Source organism: Sinocyclocheilus rhinocerous, unplaced genomic scaffold, assembly GCF_001515625.1.
Source record: "Sinocyclocheilus rhinocerous isolate Xijiao unplaced genomic scaffold, SAMN03320098_v1.1 scaffold612, whole genome shotgun sequence".
In the NCBI taxonomy this organism is placed as follows: domain Eukaryota; kingdom Metazoa; phylum Chordata; class Actinopteri; order Cypriniformes; family Cyprinidae; genus Sinocyclocheilus; species Sinocyclocheilus rhinocerous.
Window position 1 is genome coordinate 726,240 of NW_015625585.1, and position 24,742 is coordinate 750,981.

Here is a 24,742-nt window from a genome sequence, read left to right on the forward strand (position 1 = left end):
AGCCAGACTTCCATAGTATGGCACAAAAAAAAAAAAAAAACTATGGAAGTCAGTGATTACCATCAACCACCAACCATTCTTCAAAATATCTTCTCTTGTGTTCAGCAGAGGAAAGAAACTCATACAGGTTTGGAACAAGTGGAGGGTGAGTAAATGATGGCCGAATTTTAATTTTTGGGTGAACCATCCCTTATGAACCTTCCCAGTGTGCCAATACAGTTATATGGGCTGCCACTGACTCCCATGATGCATGAAGAATTAAAAAAAAAAACGTTGGTTTTTGGTCCCTTGAAAAAGAAATGATGGCTCCAAAACGTTAAGGAGAAGGAATGAGGACAGTCTTGTTTTAGCAGAGAAGATTATGAGAGTATGAGTAAGAGACAGGACATATGAAGCAGGAATGCTTCTGAATACTCACAAACATCAGTGGGGAACTTGTACCTACAGTAGGTGAGTAGATGCGGTGAGGAAATTGCCTGTGCTGCTTGCTGTTTTTGATATTGTGTCCTCCAGGAAGATCAGTCCAACAACCTCATGACCACTAGCCTAAACTGTCCTCCGAAATATCACCATACGCTTGTAATCGCATGATCCCATAATTAGATTTGAAATGAGAACCCAGGAGCAGCATCCGTCTTCAAAGACTATCTCCAGGTCATAGAATGTCTTCCAGGAGCTCAAACATTCATTCCCTCCTCCCGGTTCTAACTAATCTCTTCAGGTCGCCTTCCAAAGTTCTGGTGCCAAGTGATAAAATTCTCTCATCCACTCATTCATGAAGAAGCTGGTCACCATGGACACCCTCCATCTGCTTCCATAGCAACCTCGAGTGCAGATGGTGTCACCACTGAGTCCTTAGACTGGCTTAGACTGTAAAACATGAAATCAAAGTTGACCTTTTAAGTGACTAGTTAGTTGATTACTCTTTCACACCCATACTAATGTCTTCCTTCTGTAACACCTCACAATTAGGTTCAATTTGTTAAAGACTAGTTACATAAACTATGAAAAAACATTTTAAAGCATTTATTGATGTAGTATAATATTATTTTAAATATATTGATAATTTAATTTATGTTAGTTTATATTAGATACTTAAATCTAGGTAGATAGATAGATAGATAGATAGATAGATAGTTCTTCATTGTTAGTTAAAGGTACCTATGCATTAACTTATTATTCTATTTCAGTCAAAAAAACATCACATTACGGTAGTAAAATTGTTTGTGAATACCTTTATGTTTAATGTACTGTATGTGCTTTTGTGGTGAATAGTCAGGTTCAGTCGGGTCATTTAAAAATATATATATATTTATTTATATTTAAACTTATCAAAAAATGTCAGTACTAGAAGGTGAAAGAAATTCCTTATAACCTGAGATAACAAGCTTAGAATGTAATTACAACCAAGCAATGCAATATCCAGTTGGTGACCTTTCAAAACCATGCTGTTTTAAATTCCAGCTTTATTCTTGTTAACAAATATAGGTATTTGCAAACAATTTTATAAGATACAAAACAATAAGGTTAGCAATGACATAAGCTCATTGGAAAAACGTGCCTCTACCTACTAAAAAAAAAAACATACCTATAAATAACAATCCACTGCAGATTCCAGCTGAAATGAACACTAGTGGTGGAAAACACCAACAATTTTTATTCTTTTCACACAAATTTCTATTACAGGGGCAGATTATCAATTAAAAATAACCTTGCACAATATTATGTTTTGACCTCAAAACAGGTTTACCATATTGCATGATTTGTAAGCCAATACATTTTGAAGTTTGCATCACATAATTAGCTTCATATGGCTTTTCTGATGTAAACTTGCTTGCTAGCTCACCTGGTTCAGCGATGCAGAGCACTCGGGTACGAGTCCTGTGATACACGTCGCAATAGAACAGCTCAAAGACTTGCAGAAGCAAGCTAAAATGGCATGGTTGCTTCAGCAAACATTTTGGATAAAACTGAACATGCTTTAAGCACCCCTCACTGGACATCTCACTTTTGAAAATAATGCAAAACATGCAAGAAGCAACGCCACAGGCAGGTTTATTTTTTTCTAAAGAGGTTGGTAAGAAAGCAAAGAGTTTTTGAAAGCTTGCATATTTCTTAGCTTACATGACATGAGAAAATTGCAACTTTAAACACAGGGCTTGATGTAAGTGATATTGACACATGAAATAAATGTTTTGTGCTTATTATACTGGGGTGCAAAACCATGCACATGTAAGGTACTTCACTTTCACAGCCTTTGAATGAAAAATAAACTAACATTCAGTGACAGCTGATCCATTCCAGTGAATATATCTGCAGTGTTTAATTTGAATTAACATCTTTTAATTTGATGAGCACATCCTTTCACGTCACATCGTTATTAGCGTGACATGATTAGCTGTGATACAGTAATGTTTAATGAAGGGTGATGTTATTCTAACAAGTCAAATAATTTGGAATTAACCTATCATAACATTCATTTTCATTCTGACACTGGCTAATTTAACTAATTTGCACAACATTAGTTGACTTAAGACATACTCAGTCATGTCTTAGCAGTTAGCGTATGTGTTCTGACACTTTAAACCAGAATGCTAATGAGGGCAACACTGGTTTGGCTCATTTCCTATAAATGTCCCTGTCACTAAAGGTGTCCAAAAGACCAAAAACTGTTTACTTTTTGTGTATCAGTGCTAATACTAACATAGCATCGCTTATCCTCTCTGTAACTAATCATAAGGTAGTTAGTTAGTTTCCCAGCCTTGCCAAAGTTTTAGATTGGTTTTGGACACCTGTCCGCTGGTAACCCTGGGAGTCCAGTTGACTAACCAGCTAAACTAGCCAATTTCATTCTCTCTCTTGCAGGTTCACCATTCAGAGATGAGATCACATTAGGCATACTGCAGCTGCAAGAGAACAACAGATTAGAAGTCCTAAAGCGTCGATGGTGGGAGGGCGGAAAGTGTCCTAAAGAAGAAGACCATCGAGCCAAAGGTGAGTGAAGCACTGTTATTATACTAACTAGCACCTGAACATAACATACTGTTCTGTTACTGAACATCCTGATACCAACGGTACTGGCACTTCAACTTATGGGTTCTGGTACGACCCTGAATGTATATATTCTTAAAGGGGTCATAGGATGCTACATGCACTTTTACAAGTTTCATCTGAGCCGCTGAAGACGCAGTGGATTATGTTTGTTTTTGAATGGAATGCGCCCCCGATCTACCTAAATGCGTCTATGTTTATGCGAATCATTCGTGATCCAGCTTCACCTACAGAAGAAGTGAGTAGTGTGTGTATTAGTATGAGTAAGTTTTGCTATTCTTACAGGGACAAAAATGTATCCTATTCATTTTATCCTATAGTTTTTCACCCTTTTATCATAAAATATTAGAAGAATGCTAAAACTGATGAATGTCTTTGTAAGGAAAACAGCTTTAAAATAATGTAAGGCAATCAAAGGTTCCTTAGATATCGCCATGCTTTTGCCAGTTTACAGTACATTAAAACAATTGTTTTGTAAGTTTTATATATAAATATTATGTTTAAAAAATGCAAATAAGGCATCAAGTTGGTGTGTGTAAGCGCTGTTGAAGTGGCGATTTCTGGCTCAGTGCATGAGAAAAACTTATTTTGAGAAAACAGCCTTTACAGATATGTATTGCAATTGAAATCTACAAGCACAAATAGATAAAATGTCATAAAATAAAAACTTAATGTGCATTTAGGATGTTTTCTTTCCACTAATCTGGAAGAAGTTGCGTTATGGAAGCAAAAGAGCCCAAAACCACAAAATAGATCAGTGCATGAAAAAACAATGGTTTTGCCTGAAGCGTCTTGCCTTAAATAATTTCTAATTTTGTGGCTAAGTATACCAATACTTGTATTTTTGGATTAGGGATGGATATGTATGAATACCCAAGGGTTCCCTCAGATCGTCCTGGAAATCCTGATAATATCAGAGAATTTCACAAGTGTGATTTCCAGGCCTGGTGAAGTCCTAGAAATGAATAAAGTTAATAAAATGTCAAGAAAATCTTTCTAGATACAGACATTTCTAAAGTATTTATTTGGTTATAAATTACTATTTGTGAGTGCAGTGTCAGCAAAATGATTTTTAGAAACAAACATGGATAATAGAAATTCATTGGTCATAAAGTGTGAGAATTCTGAATGTAGTGTTTGCATGGTGTGATTTGTTTACCTGCAACAGCCTTCCCTAGCCTACCTAAGTGTATCTTGCTCTTCAAATAAACAGCTATTTGTGTGAAATATAAAAAAATGAGTTTTCCTCAAATCACACTAATATTGGCAGTGTGGATGTTTGATTTCCTGTCGCTCTCTATATTGCTATAATGTTGCATATAGGATGTACTACATCCGTCTGATTCAAACAACAGATGCTTCACAGTTCTGCTAACTCTGTGAGTGTTTATTTGTGTGGTCTGGTGATATTTGCATTCTGTATGTTGTAGACTCATGCAGGCCCAGGGGGATTGGAGGGAAAATGGTAGCTATTTGGTGCGCAGGCATGAACACACACGTGCACCTGTGTGTGTAATTTCTCTTGTGTGGTTCGCAAAGCTTGTATATTCACCAGAAAGTGACATTTACAGTCTCTCAGGGTTATTTACAGGTCTGCAAGAAAATGTCAAATAATATGAGCTCTGTTTTTGTGATTCAGTACTGCTAAACCCAGAGTTATTCTGTGCACTTATTCTTGCTCAAACAAAGTTTTTAGTTGGTGTTTCTTTGTAATTGTATCAATGGCAACTAAACCACTTTAGTTGAAAGCCGAAAATCCCTGTCTGTTCTCAGCTGTTGTTGCTTCAGGAGTTCAATTTTAATGGTGACCCAACACGGAATAGAAGTTGATTACTGTGCAAATTCAAACAAGTTCATGGTAATAGAAATACATTTCTTCTTCTTTTTTTTTTTTTTTTAAGATATTTCTCCTTCCTTTTATACTCACAGTGGCTTCTGACATTCTTCCCACACAGTCCTGCACATTTTAGGTTCCGTTCCCTCATTATTATTATTATTGTTATTATTTTAATAAATTCATAGAAAAATATCATTTCAGACATTATTTATTTATTTATTTATAAAGAGAAATTAAAAATTGTACTTATCAAACCGCCTGGCTTCATGCTTCCGCTGATAACTCTAAGGAATACCGCCTACACCCACCTACATTTCTGAAATATATTTTAATAGGATCCCTCTGGAAACCTGCAGGAATGCAGATCTCTAATCAGATCCACAGTGTGTGTGTGTGTGGAAGGACGTTTCTGTGTGTTGCTCACATTTCTGTGTTTTTCCTTCAGGTCTAGGTATGGAGAATATCGGCGGGATATTTGTTGTGCTGATATGTGGGCTCATAATAGCTGTTTTTGTAGCCGTTATGGAGTTTGTGTGGTCCACGCGCCGCTCGGCCGAGAAAGATGAGGTACGCCTTCACTCCTGCCCCGTCCGAAACCACAGACACTCACGAGTAGGTCACAACGCCACCCAGTTACGCCGTCTGTGTTTGTGATGTAACTGTTCCATAGCTTTCACACAGTTTACCGCTCGTATTTTTGCAGCTCAAACAGTGTACATGGCTTTAAGCAGCAACAAGGTCATGGGTTCGATTCCCTGAAATTATCAAATGTATATGCATTGTGTGCTGCATATATGTTGCGTTTGATAAAAAAGTTGTTTGGAGTATGCACGAATGCTATTATAAACCATTTTAGTATGTTCATTTAATTAAATGGAAAATTAAAAATTTTCAAGACTGAAATTGAGAAAGAAAAAGGAAATGATTCTTTTTTTTTTTCTAAAGAAAATGCTTGCTCATGCAATTAGACAAATGGAAAAAATAAAGACTTAGTTGTTTTTGTACGGAAGACTCTACTTTGCAAACTTTATTCAATGCAGATTTTTCTGTATATCAAGTGGCAAAGCATGCCATTAGCAACAGCAAGCACATTTACTGATATTATATACTGTATATCTTGAATGCATTGTAAGTCGCTTTGGATAAAGTCTTCTACCAAATGCATACATTTAAATTTATGGGATTTTTTCACCCATTTATTAGTCTGCTAGGTAGATAAACCCCTAAGTAAGTGGTTCTCAACCAGGGAACCGGGGCCCACTATGGGGCCTCAGCAAACTTCCAAGGAGGCCTCAAGATTACTTAAAATGATTTATAATAAGACATAAAAAAGCATTAAAATAAGCTGAAACAACTAAAACTCAAGATATTTCTTATTTCAATTCACCCCCTCTTTGAAGAACCAGGATTAATTTTTTTGCGTTGAAATACCAGGAAATATGATGTAACCTAATTTTAATATAGAACTGGAAGTCATGTAAATTATTAACCTTATAATTCCATGGGTATTTTAATATATTTTATGACTATACGTTTTTCTACTGATGCCAAGCTCAAAATATTTTATTTATTTACAAATCGTTATCAAGTAAATAACGAGCAGCTGTACAAGTTATTGGGCCTTCAAATATTGTTGTGTGCAGTGCAGGGTCTTGAAGTGGAAAAAGGTTGAGAACCACTGCCCTAACTTTCATTATGAGATACAAATAGTGATGCCCACATTAGATAAATTATGTTCTGTTTTCACTTTTTGTCTTTTCTCCATATATATTTCCTTCCTGAATCTCTTTCCTCTCTCTTCCTCTTTGATCCTCACTAAGGTGTCAGTATGTCAGGAAATGATGACTGAATTCAGAAACGTTATCTCCTGTAAAAAGAACACTCGTATGCGGCGCCGGCGACCCCTCTCGTCCCAGGGCATCCTCCGGCCCCCGGCCCGTCTCCCTTTAGGAGCTCCCCGTCAAATGCGCCTTGTGCGGGAGATGCGTCTCAGCAACGGCAAACTCTACAGCGGGACAGGACCATTAACTGGCGCCGCAGCAGGACCGGGACCTGGTGGGGGCGCTGCGGAAATGGGCCCAGGCCCTCAGCGACTGCTGGAGGATCCTCTCAGCGCCAGTGTCCCCAGTAGCGCACCCGCTCTGGTCCCCACGGCGGCGCCCCGTGGCTGCACACACGTGCGGGTGTGCCAGGAGTGCCGGCGGATCCAGAGCCTTCGCTCCACGCCATCTTGCTCACGCATCTCGCCACTGGCCTCCGCCACGTCCTCTCTCCCACGTTTGCCACCGCCACCCCTCTCTGCCTCCAATACAAACACTGACAGCGAGGAAGGAGGCTCGGGCAGCCCACGCAGGGCCAAACCCACGCCCCCTCCAAGGCCGCTGCCGCCCACTAAAACTCCCTCTACCGATCTCCTCTGCAAGCAGGACTGAGACCGAGAGTAAGGAAACTTTTGTCGGGACAATAATTTAATGTAAATGAGTGCTGGAGGACAGACGGAAAGACTCTGCCCACGCCTCCAGTCAAAGTGACCTCTGGGATACTGCAAATAAAGGCCATTTTTGAATGCAAAATTACACTGAGTGAGAGAAAGATGATTCAGCCAACCGCTTGCTGTCCAAGTGTCTGGTTTTAACACCACGTCTTGCGGCAGCGCTCAGAAAGCCAGTGAGGTTTGGCATGCTGTTGAGACTATGTAATGCATATCCTGTGAAAGTATGCTATGCAACATGTCATAAAGGGAAAGGTGGAGGAAAACTATGAGGACAGCTGTTAGTTTTGCAAAGAAGTGTGGATCTTCTTCATGCTTTGTGATGGGGGACTGCGCTCCTGTGAGAGGACGATGGAGTCTGTACCTAAAACGTGTGCACATTGAACTGAAATGACTTTGGTGCAAATTCATTTTATTTTATTTCTTCATTCTTTAAATAAGTTGGGGAGGGTTACAATTCATTTTTATTCCTGAATGTCTCTTGCTTGTTTTCCTTTCTAGCTTCTTCTTTGGTTTCATTCTTTCAGTTCTTTTTAAAAAAAAAATACAATATTTGTTTTTTCCCTCTTGTTAATTTCTCTGAGGACAAAGTATATAGATTTTTGTAAGTTTTGTGGTCAGGAATTGGTTTTCCTCTTCTTCAACCTCTAAGATTACTCACCTGGTTTCAGTCTCTCATCTTCTGTCTTAAAGGGTTAGTTCACCCCAAAATGAAAATTCTGTCATTAATTACTCACCCTTGTGTTGTTCGAAACCCGTAAGACCTTCGTTCATCTTCGCAACACAATTTAAGATATTTTTGATGAAATCTGAGGTCTCTCTGACCCTCCCATAGACAGCAAGGTAACTACCACGCTCAAGGTCCAGAAAAGTACCAAGATGATCTGCAAAGTAGTCCGTGTGACATCAGTGGTTCAACTGTAAAGTTACAAACACCATGACATGCTCGCGTCATGATACTGTCGTGAACGCGCATCCACAAGTGACGCAGTAGAGACGAAAATGTGGAATAAAAAGGGTGAGTAATTAACGACAGAATTTTCCTTTTTGGGGGAACTAACCCTTTAAACACCAACTGTTAAAAGGGGTCATATGATGCTGCTAAAAAGAACATTATTTTGTGTATTTGGTGTAAAACCTCATTTTCCTCTTCAAATTAGATACAGTATAGATAAAATATACAGCATAAACCGCAAATATTTAATTGTACAATATTATAGAAATTGTTTTAATAGCTCCTGAGAGTTACCTTACAAATACGACTTTTATTTTTATTTTATTTCTCTTTCTGCTTTCATGGCAGCTTGTGCACGGGCAGTCGCTAGTGTGTTTACTGAGATGTTTACATGACTTGAATGCAGCTTAAATGATAAACATGTTCTAATTGCCCGTGTTTGTATGAGGTTGTGCAGCGTTTTCACTTTCATTGTGGATGGACAAATTGCTTGCGTCACGCCTGGTTAGGACACAATTGTTGTGTTGAATGCTACAGCTAATCTCTTTGCATGTTGTCCGGAATCGATGTATCCATTATGTTTAACAATTAAATGTTTTAGCATTCTTAGAAGGACGTCAGCACAGGTGAGTCACACTACATTTCACACGTTATTTAACCAAATATATGCAGTAGCTAAATGTCATCAACCTATTCAACAGGAGAATTCAACAGGAAAGATGATATTAAATCATTCCCACACATATTCTCAAGGAAATCTGACATTTGGTTATGAATTACATAAGGGCAGCCAAAGGGATATGATAAGATGACCAGGGGCGAATTTAGTGAATTGGGGGCCCCAGGCAAAATATAGGAATGGGACCTGATCAACTTTGAGGTTGTTGTTTTTTGTTGTTGTGATGCTTGCTGATGCTCAATGGTGCCCCATATTTGTGTCCAGTGTTTCTACTTTTTTCATGTACCTCTTAGAATCGCTTTCTTTCATGTTGTAGACCAATAAATAGCAATTGATTTACAGTTGAGATACAGGTTTTCACAAAAACAAAGTAAATTATAAAATGATAAACCTCACAATTGAGCCTTTAAACCATTTTTTTTTAAAGAGTCAGAAGTATAAATTATTATATTTATTTAAAACAGGGTTATGTGGGTGGATTTTCGCATTGGTCTGAACCAAAACTGCAGATGGGATTATTGAAAATGCACATTCATTCTCTGCCAGTAGGAGGCGCTTTTGGAACATCAGAAATATAGCGGTAAACAGCGCTGCGCTCATAAGCTACTTTATCAGATAAAATGAAAATACCATGAAAACTTTTCTGAAGGCAGGCGATTCATTCATATAAAAACTTGAATTAGTGAGAATGAGAAAAGTGTGAAAAAATATAAAATACATTTAATTTTAGTTATTTTAACTACAAATTTAAATGAAGCTGAAAAAAAAAAGAATGAAAAGGAAAGAATGCATTTACACACCTAAGGATTATAGGCTTATCAACCAAAAAAATTATTTGGCTCCTTTTCATGAATAAGCGGCATTTAAAACAATAAACATAAAATACCCACTGTTGATACACAAGAAGCAGGTTCAATGTGGATACACAGACGGTTGTCGTGGTAATAAACACCGAAAACAGCAACCGTTTGCGTGTCCGCGCTTAATGCGCATCTGGTGTATGAAAAGCATTTTAGGGGGCCCTTGGCTTTTGAGGGCCCACGGCGGTCGCTGACCTTTGCCTAATGGGTAAGTCCGCCCCTGAAGATGACTAAACAGAGCAGATGTCCTGCTTTTTGTGCTTTTACATGCAACAGAGAAAACAGGGTGAAATAATCTGTACAAAACTGCCTTCCAGTGGTTGACAGAAGCATTACCCGCGGATAGTGGCTTCATTGAGATTGAAAAAATATAAAATACATTTAATTTGTTATTTTAACTACAAATTTAAATGAAGCTGAAAAAAAAAAAGAATGAAAAGGAAAGAATGCATTTACACACCTAAGGATTATAGGCTTATCAACCAAAAAAATTATTTGGCTCCTTTTCATGAATAAGCGGCATTTAAAACAATAAACATAAAATACCCACTGTTGATACACAAGAAGCAGGTTCAATGTGGATACACAGACGGTTGTCGTGGTAATAAACACCGAAAACAGCAACCGTTTGCGTGTCCGCGCTTAATGCGCATCTGGTGTATGAAAAGCATTTTAGGGGGCCCTTGGCTTTTGAGGGCCCACGGCGGTCGCTGACCTTTGCCTAATGGGTAAGTCCGCCCCTGAAGATGACTAAACAGAGCAGATGTCCTGCTTTTTGTGCTTTTACATGCAACAGAGAAAACAGGGTGAAATAATCTGTACAAAACTGCCTTCCAGTGGTTGACAGAAGCATTACCCGCGGATAGTGGCTTCATTGAGATGTTCTCAGGCTGGTGCAGTGTTTTATGTGATTTTCTGGGTGTCTGGGGTAAAGTTAGGGCAGCAAAATTAGAGAAGATGGGAAGAAGCACAGACTGTGAGTTCAAGTGAAATGAGCAACATTGGCTTAAAGGAAAATACAGAATAGGACAAAATGAAAATCTATTTATAAACAATGTCTTCTAGTCCTAGTGAAAGGGTCAGAACATTACAGAGAGAGATGCATTTAAAGGGGTCATATGATGCAATTTCATTTTTTCCTTTCTCTTTGGAGTGTTACAAGTTCTTGGTGCATAAAGAAGATCTGAGAGAAGATGGGAAGAAGCACAGACTGTGAGTTCAAGTGAAATGAGCAACATTGGCTTAAAAGAAAATACAGAATAGGACAAAATGAAAATCTATTTATAAACAATGTCTTCTAGTCCTAGTGAAAGGGTCAGAACATTACAGAGAGAGATGCATTTAAAATAATTAACCTCAAATGTGTCATGCCCCTTGTGTGCTCCCTGACATTATAGTCAAGTGGATGAATTAAATTAAATTAATTAATTAAATTCCAAAATAAATGAATAAAATAAAATGCGCACATTTTTAGAGGTAAAAAGTTTTTGTCTGAAAAGCAGTGGCACAAATCATTCATTTGCATGTGATGTCTCAATTTGGTCAGTCTAACTGAGTTTGCTACTTCCACAGATGACAGATTTAAAATGTTTGTCTTTTTTTTATGGGACAGGGAAAATTATTTTGTTTAGTTATGGACAATTTCAGCCTCTGTTTAATTACAAAATGCAACAATAAGCTAAAGTTGGGGTTTGACTCAGGTACATTTTCTCATTGGAAATCTTACAATCGTTAAAGAGCGTTTTCCCCTGTTTAGCCATGTTGTATCTCGTTTTGGACACCAAATGAGCCAGGACTGTCACTAGTCCCCCCTGCAAATATATAAATGCATGGTGTCCCTGATGTACTTCACAAAAGTGATGAAAAACTGATTATTTTCTGACATTTATATTTGACTTTTGTGAATATGATATTCTATTTTTAACAGTAGGTACTGTTAGGATTTTCTGCTTGTTTGAATCCTGATTCATTTAAAATTGGAAAATTGGAAATAATGACCATTGATGCATAGCAAAGTCAAAACAGTGATTCTTGAGACATGTACAAAACATTTCCCATGAATTGTCCCAAAATCATGGCATTGCATTATATTCCTTACACTATCCCTTAAACAGTAACTGAGTATATGTAATCTGGATTCCAAAAATGAAGTACTTGTAATTAATTATATTACATTTTAAAATGCTTCATAATCAGTTACAGTCACTTCTTTATGGATTTATTCAGTTTCAGCTCACTCTTGAGCAGACCGACAGCCAGCAGTGTTGTTCCACTGTCATTCAGCTCTCCAGGGGATCGCTGTTATAAGTATAAACACCTGTAAAGCTTCACAGACGGCCGTGTATTTCACAGGCATCTGTCTCTGTAAGTGTTCTCTTGCAGAACCACACAAGCGCAGCTGCGTGTCCTTTGACTGCGGGATGGATGAGGAAGAACCGCAGCATGTGACAGGTGGCCGAATGCAAAATTCACAGATGAATCCTTAAATGTTCCTACCAAAGACTAAGACATTTTAATTTCAAGTCCCAAAATACTATTTATCAGTATCTCGGAGAGCATGTTCAAAGAGACGACTATAGGTAAAACAAAAGAGCTGTCACTTTCTCTTATGATGCCATGGTGGTAAAGTAAGAGAGAACAGATATAAATATGTTGATCTAAGACACTGCATGTGATGGAGAAAAAGAAATATAATCACTGTTCTGTTTATAATCATTCTTTTTGCGATCAGATCACTATTGCCAATTATTAATAACACCCTAACCGAATTTTTGGCTGTTCCTTTTTCTGCTACTCCCATGTTCAAGCATGAAGCGTCTCATTTAGACACTAGGAGTCAGTAGAAGCCAGAAATACAAATCCTCATCCCCACATTATATATTGTAGCAGTTAAATGTTTTAAGTTACCTGATGCAATGATTCCTAACAAGGGGTATGAATAGCAGGTTATTTATCTATTATATATATATATATATATATATAATAAATGAACTTTTCCACGACATTCTAATTTATTGAGATGCACCTGTATGTATATATATATATATATATATATGCGTGTGTGTTTATATGTTTTATTATTTATGTTTTATATATGTTTTTTATTTATAATAATTGTATTCACATTTATTGGTATATTTTACGTTTATCTTCGATATATTATTATTAATTTTATTTATATTTGCAGGCCTATGTATTATAAAAAATGTGATTATTTATTTTTACGTTTTTTACGTGCACATATTTCAATGTTAACATGTTAGCCTGATCTTGTGCATGCTTTTGTATTTAATGCTGATTTTACTTGATAAATAAAACAGTTTGTTTACTTTCACTGATTCAGTATTCTATGCAAATAGGCAATATGCTGTGTGCTTTTATGTGGTGAGGGAAAAAATGCCAATGACGAATACTAGGGGGCAATGTTTCCCATTAATGAAGCACAGTAAAAGATGACATCAGAAGAGTAGCCTACAGGTTGAACGGGGCGGGGTTTCAGATAAACTGGTTGGGTGTGTCGCGGTAGCTTTCTCAAGTTCTTACAGAGAGTTCACACCGTCTCACATTCCTGTCTGTCTTCCAGGGACTCACATCTCTCCATATGGATTTCTGTAACTTTTGGCTGGCTTTGCTCATTTTGGCCGTTCTCGGTAAGTTAAAAACAAAAATTTAAAAAGATAAAAATGTCACTTAGCACATTTAGACATTTATTTTTAAATTTCCAAAATTAAAACGTATCTAAATTTCATTTAAAGATTTTAAACAGTAGCCTACACCAGGACATAATGTGTAATGTGTAGTTTTATTTTTATCCTTAAGTGTCCTGACTGAAAACCATTCTTCTTATAGGATGCTGTTCCGAGGGCAGTCCGCTTCTCAGCGACAAAACGAACGGCGTTATCGGTGAGTCGTTCTATGGTTTATCTATGGGTCGGTGCGTTTTTGTTATCTATTTTTAAATAATTTTGATATTTATTAATGTTGAAATGTATGGAAAAGAAGTGCTTTCAGTAATTTTGTAGTTTAGAAGTTTGCCACAATGTATGATTTATTTTAGGAATTTATTTTGGTTATTATTATTACTTAAAAAATGTCTGCCAAATCAAATTCAGTGTGGCATAACCCAAGCCATTTTGTTGTCATGTGACAAGAAAGCCTGTTGTTGTGTACTCACATATTCAAGGTGCAAGAATAGTATTCGAGTATATTTTCAATAGATGGTTGCACCACCATTGGTTCATTATATCCAAATATTATTAAAAAATGTAAAAAAACTATTCATTAAATACTTTCTAAGAACTTAGCAAAGGTGTTTAGATTTGTCTAGATTTATCTAGATTTCTCTTTACCTCATTGACCAGGTAAACATGTGACCTTCAAGACAACAATCACCTCAACACAGGATTTTCTAACCGTAACATGGAATTTCAACAAAGGTCAAGTAATTGCACCAATAATCACAAGCATTCCATCATCAAACACCGAAAACATTGATGAGAAATACGCCAGCAGAATCATCTACAATAAGACGACGTGTGAGCTTCAGCTCGGGCCGCTGGTGAAGGAGGATGGAGGGGAATATACTCTCACTGTAGTCACTCTCATGGGAAAGCAACTGTCTGGACAGATAGACCTTGAGGTTCTTGGTAAGTATTGACTATCCAGTGCAATCAAAGGTATACAGTGAGAGATTAGACACTTGGGTGGTGAAGCCTAGTGGTTGAATGTCTGAGCTGATGAATAAAGGGTTGAAGGTTCAAGTCCCGCACAAATTTGTTAAAAGCATCAATTGAACACTAAATGTGAACTTCACAGCAGTTCTTTAAAGGGGTCATATGATGCGATTTCAAGTTTTCCTTTCTCTTTGGAGTGTTACAAGCTAATTGTGCATAGATAAGATCCCTGAAGTTGCAAAGACTAAAGTCTCAAAACGTTGCACCGAATAAGAAAAACGGTTAATCTCGCAGCCAAGCATTGGGTTAATTTCAGATAATATGGAATTTGCATTTGGTTTTTGAGAACAATGAATGGTATGATTGAATCAGCCCTAGTGGATAGTAGTGATGACTCATTTTATGACTTGATTTAAACTTATGATTGCAGCATGATTCATTTTAAAGACATTCATTCAGTGACTTGAGATCAAGCGTTGACAGACTTTAGATCTGTCTAGGAGGCTTTCTTGATGAAAGATGTATGTTGTCAAATCTCAGGGTTGGTTATCCAAAGGTTGTTGGTTGGATCGCCCAAGAAGCAAGTCGTGACCTGTCACTATTATGGCCTTGAGCAAGGCACTTAACCTCAATGTTTCTCTAAGGTTTCATTCCTTTGGAAAGTCTAAGAAAGAGCAAAGATGTTTCTGAATGGACACAATCCATGGTTTTCTTCTCTTTTCTCCAGAACCCGTAACGGACGTTAAGATTTCATCGAATGTACCTGAAGCTGTAGAGTTCAACAGCACCGTGGTTCTTACCTGCTCTGCCAAAGGCTCCTTCACATACAAGTGGATGAACGGATCAGACACTTTGGTGGTGGATGGCACGCATGTACAGCTAAACACAGTTGGCAATGTGCTAAATATTGCTGAAGTTCGCCGTACAGATCTGCGAGGACCCATCGTCTGCATTGCAGAGAATGCACTGGAGTCAGGGAGGAGCGCTCCCTTCAATCTCACTGTGAGCTGTACGTACCTGATCACACCCACACACGCTTAGTCTGAGACATATACACAAATGCCTTTAAAGGAATAGTTCAGCAAAAAAGTTGTCATTGATTACTCACCCTTATGTCGTTCCAAGCCCATATGATGTAATCTTTTATGTTTACGCAATACTTTTCCATGAAAAATTGCACCATAAGTGGTGCATACAACTTCTGCACTATATTACAAGCGTTTAGAAGCCATTCTATAGCACTGTGTGAGAAACAGTTCACAATTTTAGTTGTTTTTAATTGAAAATCCTCTTGTTTGTACCTAGTTTTTGTCCAGGTTACTCCGGAGTGGCATGTGAAGTAGCATGAACACAATGTACCATTTTTTGGCACGAATATGGGATAAATGTAAGATTTAGCATAGGGGAAGATTATCAATTAAAAGCTAATGACATTTCGGTCTGTTCCGAAGGTCTTTGGCACTTTTTTTGTATTATTGTGTAAATATGCCACAACTTAATTTTTTTGGCTGAACTATTTTATTAAGACAATAATAATGGAAATGTGTTACATAATGACCCTGATTTTACAACAAAGCTGATTGTGTCTTCACACATAAATTCACACATGTCTGCCATACAAACACTTGCAGTAAAACTTACTAATACACTCTATGATTTGAGCAGTACTGGTGCAGATAAGTTAAGGTTGTCTTTTGTTTTTACTGTCTCCAGTCTTTGTCTCTGCAGATGGTGTGCACTAGAAAGCACACATGACAGCAGAGATCAGAAGAGACTTTCTAGTTCAGACAGGTTCTGTTGCAGGTGCAGGAAAAAATGCAGGCTGAGCTTAGATAAAATATGGTTGTGAATGAGCTTGTGAACAGCAGGAAGAGGATGAATGTTTTAAAATAGTGTTTGTTTGTGGATGTGTGAATTTACATTCTAAACAGATCCAGATCAAATCTCTTTGAAGTGCATGGTTTGGTCATGAAGTAAAGGCATTGCAGCGGAATCTCTTGAGTCTTAGACTATCAATGCTTTCTAAAAATATTTTTGAGTTGCAGTAAGATTCATAGGCTTAAATTTGAACTGTAACCACATCCTGATACTCAAAATACATCCTCCTGATTTAAAGATAACATTTACACTATCCTAAAAAAAATGGAGGATGTGAAATGTAACTGATGTTTTTTTCTTCTAGTAAAAACGTATATTCAACAACTAGAATTGTATTTCCTTATAAAATGTATTGGGATTTATCTAAAATCTCTAAAACATAGCTGCCTTGCAAGTACTTTATGAAGCTTTACTTGTGCCTCTTTTTCATCAGCATTTTCATCTTATTTTTTTCCTTTATCTAGATGGCCCAGAGAAAGTCGTCATGACACAGACTCCAACAGATTCATTTCTTAAGAAAGGCTCTAACTTAACACTTGCATGCTCAGCCCAGTCTGACCCTCCCGCTCAGCTCCAGTGGATGCTTAATGGGGAGGAGATGCCTCAGAAGACCACGGCCAGCATTACCCTCACCAATGTAGATGAAACAAACAGTGGAAACTATAGCTGTGTGGCCTACAATGCGAAGACCAACCGCTACGTTCCATCGCTGGTTGCTGTGGTGTCTGTTCTGGGTAAGTCAGAAGCCTGAAGTCATGTAGAGATGCTTTGAATACAAACGGAAGTTGCATCAATCGTGCATTGTTTCTCTAGTACTACTATTACAGCAGTTTGAGTAAATGCAAATGCATACAGTCCACTATTAAAAATATGTTCCAATAAGAACCAATGAGAATGTTTTTTTATTTTTTATTCTCAAATCACATTGACAATGATAAGTTGATGATGATAAACATTTTTTTTTAGGAAATTACTGTTCATAATATACAGTATCTCACAGAATTGAGTACACCCCTCACATTTTTGTAACATTTTCAGGACTCACAACCGCATTCTCTGAACACTCGCGCTGGGTGAACGGAACCGGACTGGAAAACTAGTTGTCTGTCACGTCATACAGTGTGAGAGAGAGCCACTCTGCCGCACAAAAGCGCGTCTACCGTGTGTTACGTGTTTTCATGTGTGTTTTCGGTAACTTACAGTGATGGAGAAATGAGCTGCGTGTCATCTTAACCTTTTTTAGGATCCCGTCAGTTTTCCACCGTAGCCGCCGCTCCCGTCAGTTTTGTGTTCTGTGCGCGATTCAAATGGCCCATTCCCCGCCAAAATTTAAAAGCTGCTGTTGGTTAATGAAGATTTGACGAAAGAACTCGCAGCTCGATTGGACTCTTGTCGTGTCAGAAAGTGATACGACTTTCAGTTTTATACACGTCGTCATCTTTGAATTTACTTTGGTCACTGTCGCTATGGTTACTAGTAAGGAATACGGGCTTGACTCCCGTTGCACATTCATACAGACAGTATTCTAAACACAACTGTAAGCTGCTGTGTGAACGGGACATTTCGAGACTCACACCTGTAAAGAAAATGCGGTTGTCAATCCTAAAAACTGACAGTGTGAACGTAGCCTTACTAACTCTCATTGCTAGTTCGCTAATTTGTGGCCAACCAAGTGGCTATGAGACACATTGGGAGGTTCAGTTACAAAAACAGTACATTATGTCCTTTTACATAATTTGTAGTTGAATTTACATAGTTTTAATCCATATTTATATAAAATATAACTCTATTTATTCTCTAAAGAACAATCTAGTGAAAAATAGTTCTTGTTAAGAGGCTGCATAGAACCACCATTGTTTTTAAGAGTGTAAGTTAGCAAATACATCCGTTGAAATCTTTTGATTAGCAGTGGGGCAGAACAGAGATAGACATGCTTTACCACGGTGGCTTCATTGCCAAGAAGTGAGATAAGGATTAAAAAAATTGAAGTACTCTGGAAGAGGAACAAGTATATTTGCCTTGAAAGGACAATGGAAACTAAACTGAAATGAGATTTGAGATCTCTGTTAAATGATGAAGGGTTAGTTTACTTTGAAATGGTCATTCTTATTCATTAAGTACTCGTGTCATTCCAGTCCCGCATGACTTTCTTCCCTGGAACACAAAAGTTGAATTGCTGCTGGTTGCACTTCTCCAATGCAATTACAACGAGTGGGAACTGAGGCTTTGAAACTTCAAAAAGGACACAAAGACAGCATAAAAATAAGACTCGTCATGCACTATATTCCAAATCTTCCGAAATCCTACGATAACTTTAAATGAGGAACAGACAGAAATTTAAGCTGAGACTCACAAAAAATCTTGACATCTTCCTCAGCTCTTCTTAATATGTTCAATAGTCCTTTTCAATTTATTAATCAATCAAGATCAAGATGCATTTTCACCATTTGAATAGCTTGAAAGCTTCAGACCCCCATTAACTGTAATTGCATGTAAAAAAAAAATAAAATAAATTCCGCTGGTTGCTCTTCAGAATTTGTGCTTTGATGTTACACTGAAAAATAGAAAGTCATACAAGGTTGGAATGACATTGACAGAATTTTCGTTTGTGGGTGAACTATACTTTTTAATATCACCAAGCAATGGCTTTTTGTCTGTCTATTTGTCATTATTCAAAATGGCTTCCTGGCTTACAAGTGCTTTTAAAAGATGAACCTGTTCGTCTGCTTTACTCTGAGGTCTGCCTCGGCTCACGTTAGTGGGTGGAAGTTTCAGGAATGTTCTGCTTTCTTTGATTGAGGGCAGATTGACTTTACACGGCTTCTGAACCTGTGGTCTCAGGCTCTGTGGCTTTTGTAAAGAACTGTGTCTTCCCCTGAGGTGTTTCCACGTGTGTGAAACCTACACTCTAAAGAAAGCAGAATACAAACTGTCTGACGTCACATACGTTTTGGGCAGGTACCGCTTGGGTAAGGTTTCACTTGCAGAATACAGGAGTGATCTGTCAGGGCAGGGTTCATCTTAAAATTGTAACCGTAATGCGTTTTTGTCTCATTGATTTTGTATAAAATTTTAATGCAAACCGTTCATGCAAAACAGATTTCATGAGATCTAATATGAAGAACTCTCTTGGGTTACAAATGCATGTCTCGAAAGTTTTTCTAGATGAATTAAGAGAGTTAATTTGCAGCTGTTTGCATGCGTCTTACACGAAACTAAAAACACAGGCAGTGAGGAGGAAGACAATGTGTGCTGAACGGTAGAGTTGCAGGTATTTGGTCAATGCAATGTGTCTGAATCAGACTGGTACATTCCACAGTAATGATGTCTGAACAAACATGGTCAAAAAGTACTGTAAATGCTGTGGTGAATGAAGCTGTTGAGAGGTTATCTCATAGGGTGACCATATGTCCTGTTTTTCCTAGGCATGTCCTGGCCGGATGTCCAAATTGCCTAAAATGTCCGGGTTTGGCTTTTTCTAATTGATGTGCTCTCTAAAGTCCTTATACATTATGTGTACATGTATTTGCATTGCTTTGACCATTCTCTGTAGATCCTGCCTTCTCATACGCCCCACTATTGGTCAAACTACTTGTCAGTCATTAACTTCAGCAGGTATGAAAAGAATGGGAAAACAAAGGTAATTTAGAAATCCCGGCCAGGATTGTCTTTGCATCTTTTTCTAGGCAAGAATCACACACTTAGACAGAAAGTTACCAATCTGAGTTTAATCTGTTTTTATGTGCTGTTTACATTACCATTCTAAAGCTTGCGGTCAGTATGATTTTTTTTTTTTTCTTTTTTGAAAGAAGTTGATACTTTTATTCAGCATGAAATGTATCAAAAGTGACAAAAAAAGATTGTTTCAAAAAAAATGCTGTTCTTTTGAACTTTCTATTCATCGACAGATCAAAAAAAAAAAAGGTTTTCACAAAAATATGAAACAGCACAACTGTTTTCGACATTGATAATAATCAGAAATGTTTCTTGAGCGGCGACTCAGCATATTAGAATGATTTCTGAAGGATCATGTGACGCTGAAGACTGGAGTAATGATGCTGAAAATTCAGCTTTGCATCACAGGAATAAATTACATTTTAAAATATATTCAAAGAGCAAACTGTTGTTTTAAATTGTAATAATATTTCACAATATTACTATTTATACTGCATTTTTAATTAAATAAATGCAGCTTTGGTGAGCGAAAGAACTTTTCAAACTTTATTCTCTCCTGCTAACGTTGAGGGTCCATAATCTGAAAGCATCACTTATTTTTTTGTCTTCATCTATTCTGTTCTGCTAGAGGCCTTATCTGGAACAAATATCTCCAGCTCCTCATCACTTCTCATCGCTGGCAACAGCACGGTCAACATCACCTGCTCGGCAGCCACTGGAAAAGCCGAAAGCGTGGAATGGCTGAAGGACAGCAAACCTCTGACTCCTGGCGACCGTGTCATTCTCTCAGCCGACAAGAAAAGTCTGACCATCGTTAAAGTTGTTAGAGAGGATGCGGGCGACTACAAGTGCCAGCTGAAGAACAAAGTCAACAAAGACGAAAGCACCTATAAGATGGTGATCAACTGTAAGTATCCAAGAGAGGATAGTTTCATTGTAATACTGTTTGTGTGATCTGCTCTTCACTATGATCGTTCATACAGTAAATCTATTCGTACATGAATTGGTGTGTTGAATTGAATGCAACAATTAACATAGGGGCTTTACGTAATAATTGTTAACCTTCACTGTGACTCAACCAGACGTGATTTTTAAAAGGTTTAAATTTATATATTGTATTGTATACATTATTTATATATTTAATTTTATTAATACATTTTTTATTTATTAAAAATGTATTATACATTTTAAATTAAATGAATAATTTATTTGAATTTTAGATATTTATTATTACACGATTACAAGATTCACGATTAATTAATATAATATCTATTTTTTTCCCCATTGTATCACTGAAATCTCATTGATCATAAATCCACCTGTTATATATTAATTGCTGAAAATTAAGCATTCTGATTGGCTGAGATTTCATCACTTTGGGCAGTGTTCCACTTTGGAGGACAGAGACATGTGTGGTGGCTGCTTAGGACATGGTTGATTCCTGTATCACTTCTCTTTTGTTGTCTTGTCTAAACATTAGCCTGTCATGTTTGCAAATGGTGGTGGTTTCCTTTCTGCTTGTGTTGCTACCGACTGTTTGTTTGCATTACTCTGATGTAAATGTGACCTCCTTAACTGAGCCAGTCTCTCTGATGTCCCACAGATGGTCCAGTGAACGGGAAGGTTGATGGGAAGAGAGCGGTGAAGTTTGAAGAACTTGTCAAATTAACCTGCTCTGCAGAGTCTGTTCCTCCGAGTACATACTCATGGAAACTCAACGGTACAGCGATGAACTTCAGCCATGCAGTCATTACAATTGAGAAGGCCATGGTCACGGACAGTGGCCTGTACACCTGCGAGGCATTCAACCCCATCACGAGAATGATGAACTCAGCGACTCACAAACTTGCAGTCACAGGTAAATGTGGCAGTTCAAGGATTCATTCCCATTCTCAGCTCACAAAACCTAAAATCCACATCTTGGCATTTTAAGATTATCGGTATAGGCCATTATGCCGATTAATGCCAATTTTGAGTTGTAATTCAAATACTGTCAAATTGAATACTGATATATTGGCAAGACTGATTTATTAAATAATAAGTTAATATTTATGTTTCACGTTAATTTACATTATATTATAATAATTTGATTATATGATATTATAAATTGTTAATGTAATATTATTCTAATATTATATAAGTAATATTTTCCAGTGTTTAGGGATTTTTACATTGTTGGCATAAGCCGCTAAGTGTGTCTACTGATTGATGCCAATTTTGGGAGGTAATTAATATCTAGAGTTAGACCGATATATTGTCAGCCAAACCGATTAATTGTCCATTTTGACAATATTAGCTTATAATGTGCCAGATTAACAGATTCATGCAAAAGTCTATGATTATTTCAATGCCAAAATGAACCATTTTATTTAGTGAATATTAAGTAAAATGTTCATTTAATTTCAATAATTTTTTAATTTGTTACTAAATAAAATAACAAGGGCATTAAATCAGTGATCAAACATCCTGCTTTCTGGCCAAATGAAAAACTCATCAGCCATTCATATTAGCTACTTTACATTATATGTGACCCTGGACCACAAAACCAGTCATAAGGGTCAATTTTTCGAAATTGAAAGCAGGGTCACATATAATATAAGCCAAATTGTACAGTTATGTAAAATAATAATAATAAAGTGATATTTTTTATTGATTTAATTCTTTTAATTTTTAAATTATTATTAATAATAGTAATAAAATAAAAACTGCAATTAGATATGTTTTCTAACTGTTTTTTAATGAAATAATGCACATACAGTTACATGGCTGGTAAAACATATTGATGGCAGGTTAATTTTCTCAAGTCATGTGCTAAACCATTGGCAGGTGTAGCAGACTGTTAGTTTTTGGCCCTAAATGTATGTTTATATACAGAATGTGGTTTTCATTTGTTTTTGTAGCATGTGTGTGTGTGTGTTTGGTCTATAATAATCTAAACTCCTCCTGTTTTGCAGAGGTCGGTGCGGTAGATGAGGGCCTATCTGGTGGAGCGATTGCTGGGATTGTAATTGGTGTGCTTGTGGCCGTGGTCATCCTTGCTTGTATTATAAAGCGCAAGAAAAAATCAAGCTCAGAGTAAGTCTAAAATTCATTCCTCTTCCCTCTCGTCACATTCAGCAAATCCAGTGCATATAAATATAGGTTTAAATTGAAATTATTTTGAATGGTAATCAAAAATTAAACTTTAAAAGCTGTCAGTCAGCTTGTAGATCTTTGCTCTCTATGTCACCCCTGTCCCATTCTTCTCATTGTTTGCATCCTCAGATGTTTAAACCTAATCATTAGGCAATGACAGTTCTGGATTGTACATGCAAATGACTTCACCACTTAGCATTCTGACCTCACAGGATACGGGGGTGGTTTCAGTAACATGATACATGACTATGTCAATCAGCAAACCTTCAGACAGCCCACATGTGTTGTAAGATATAGTTGTCAGAGAGGATAAGACGCGTTCTGCCACTTCCTGATTCCATTCCAGTCACTTTGATTTGCCAAAGGGGCAGTTTAAAACGAAATGAAGTCAGTTATTCAGGAAACACTGGATTATTGTTCTTTCGTAACTCCAGTCTTTTATAGTGGTGTCAGTGTGACGATACAGCGCTAATAATGTGGCAATATTGTTCAGTCTTGTCTGTGGTATGTAAGAATTTTGTTTAGAATTTTTGTTTTGCTCATCAAGGATGCATTTATTAGATGAAAAATACAGTAAAAATAGCAAAATTGTGAAATATTATTGCAATTTAAAATAGCAGTTTTCTATTTGAATATGTGACCCAGGACCACAAAACCAATCATAAGGGTCAATTTTTCGAAATTGAGATTTATACGTCATCTGAAAGCTGAATAAATAAGCTTTCGATAGGACAATATTTGGCTGAGATACAACTATTTGAAAATCTGGAATCTGAGGGTGCAAAAAAATCTAAATATTGAGAAAATCGCCTTTAAAGTTGTCCAAATGAAGTTCTTAGCAATGCATATTACTAATCAGAAATGAAGTTTTGATATATTTACAGTAGGAAATTTGCAAAATATCTTCATGGAACATGATCTTTACTTAATATCCTAATGATTTTTGGCATAAAAGAAAAATAATATTGACCCATTTTTGGCTATTGCTAAAAATATACCCCAGCGACTTAAGACTGGTTTTGTGCTCCAGGGTCACATATATTTTAAAATGTAATGTATTCCTGTGATACATTTTTCAGCATCATTACTCCAGTCTTCAGTGTCACACAATCTTTCAGAAATCATTTTAATATGCTAATTTGCTGCATAAGAAAAAATTCTTTACCATGATACATTTTTTTTCAGGGTTCTGATGAATAGAATGTTCAAAAGAACAGCATTTCTAAAAAATATAAGTCTTTTGTAACATTATAAATATCTTTACAGTTACTTTTGATCAATTTAAAGGGATAGTTCACCCAAAAATTCTGTCATTAATTACTCACCCTCATGTCGTTCCAAACCCGCAAGACTCCGTTCATCTTCGGAACACAAATTAAGATATTTTTGATGCATTCTGACAGCTCTCTGACCCTCCCATAGACAGCAAGGGTACTACAACGATCAACGTCCAGAAACGTAGCAAGGAGATCGATAAAATAATCCATGTGACATCAGGGGTTCAACTG

General features: G+C 37.0%; 2 protein-coding genes across 2 annotated transcripts in view; both read left to right on the forward strand.

Moving 5' to 3' along the window:
* Positions 1-7,895, forward strand: part of LOC107754066 (glutamate receptor ionotropic, kainate 5-like) — an 87,199-nt gene extending 79,304 nt beyond the window's left edge. The window contains exons 19-21 of the mRNA XM_016570386.1: positions 2,866-2,994; positions 5,334-5,500; positions 6,709-7,895. Coding sequence (XP_016425872.1) covers positions 2,866-2,994; positions 5,334-5,500; positions 6,709-7,320 — 908 coding nt within the window. The 3' untranslated portion in view covers positions 7,321-7,895. The remainder of the gene's footprint in view (positions 1-2,865; positions 2,995-5,333; positions 5,501-6,708) is intronic.
* A 5,528-nt stretch (positions 7,896-13,423) lies between these two features.
* Positions 13,424-24,742, forward strand: part of LOC107753842 (carcinoembryonic antigen-related cell adhesion molecule 8-like) — a 16,146-nt gene continuing 4,827 nt past the window's right edge. The window contains exons 1-8 of the mRNA XM_016570109.1: positions 13,424-13,523; positions 13,723-13,776; positions 14,235-14,519; positions 15,274-15,555; positions 16,889-17,158; positions 20,728-21,006; positions 21,703-21,957; positions 23,054-23,174. Coding sequence (XP_016425595.1) covers positions 13,475-13,523; positions 13,723-13,776; positions 14,235-14,519; positions 15,274-15,555; positions 16,889-17,158; positions 20,728-21,006; positions 21,703-21,957; positions 23,054-23,174 — 1,595 coding nt within the window. The 5' untranslated portion in view covers positions 13,424-13,474. The remainder of the gene's footprint in view (positions 13,524-13,722; positions 13,777-14,234; positions 14,520-15,273; positions 15,556-16,888; positions 17,159-20,727; positions 21,007-21,702; positions 21,958-23,053; positions 23,175-24,742) is intronic.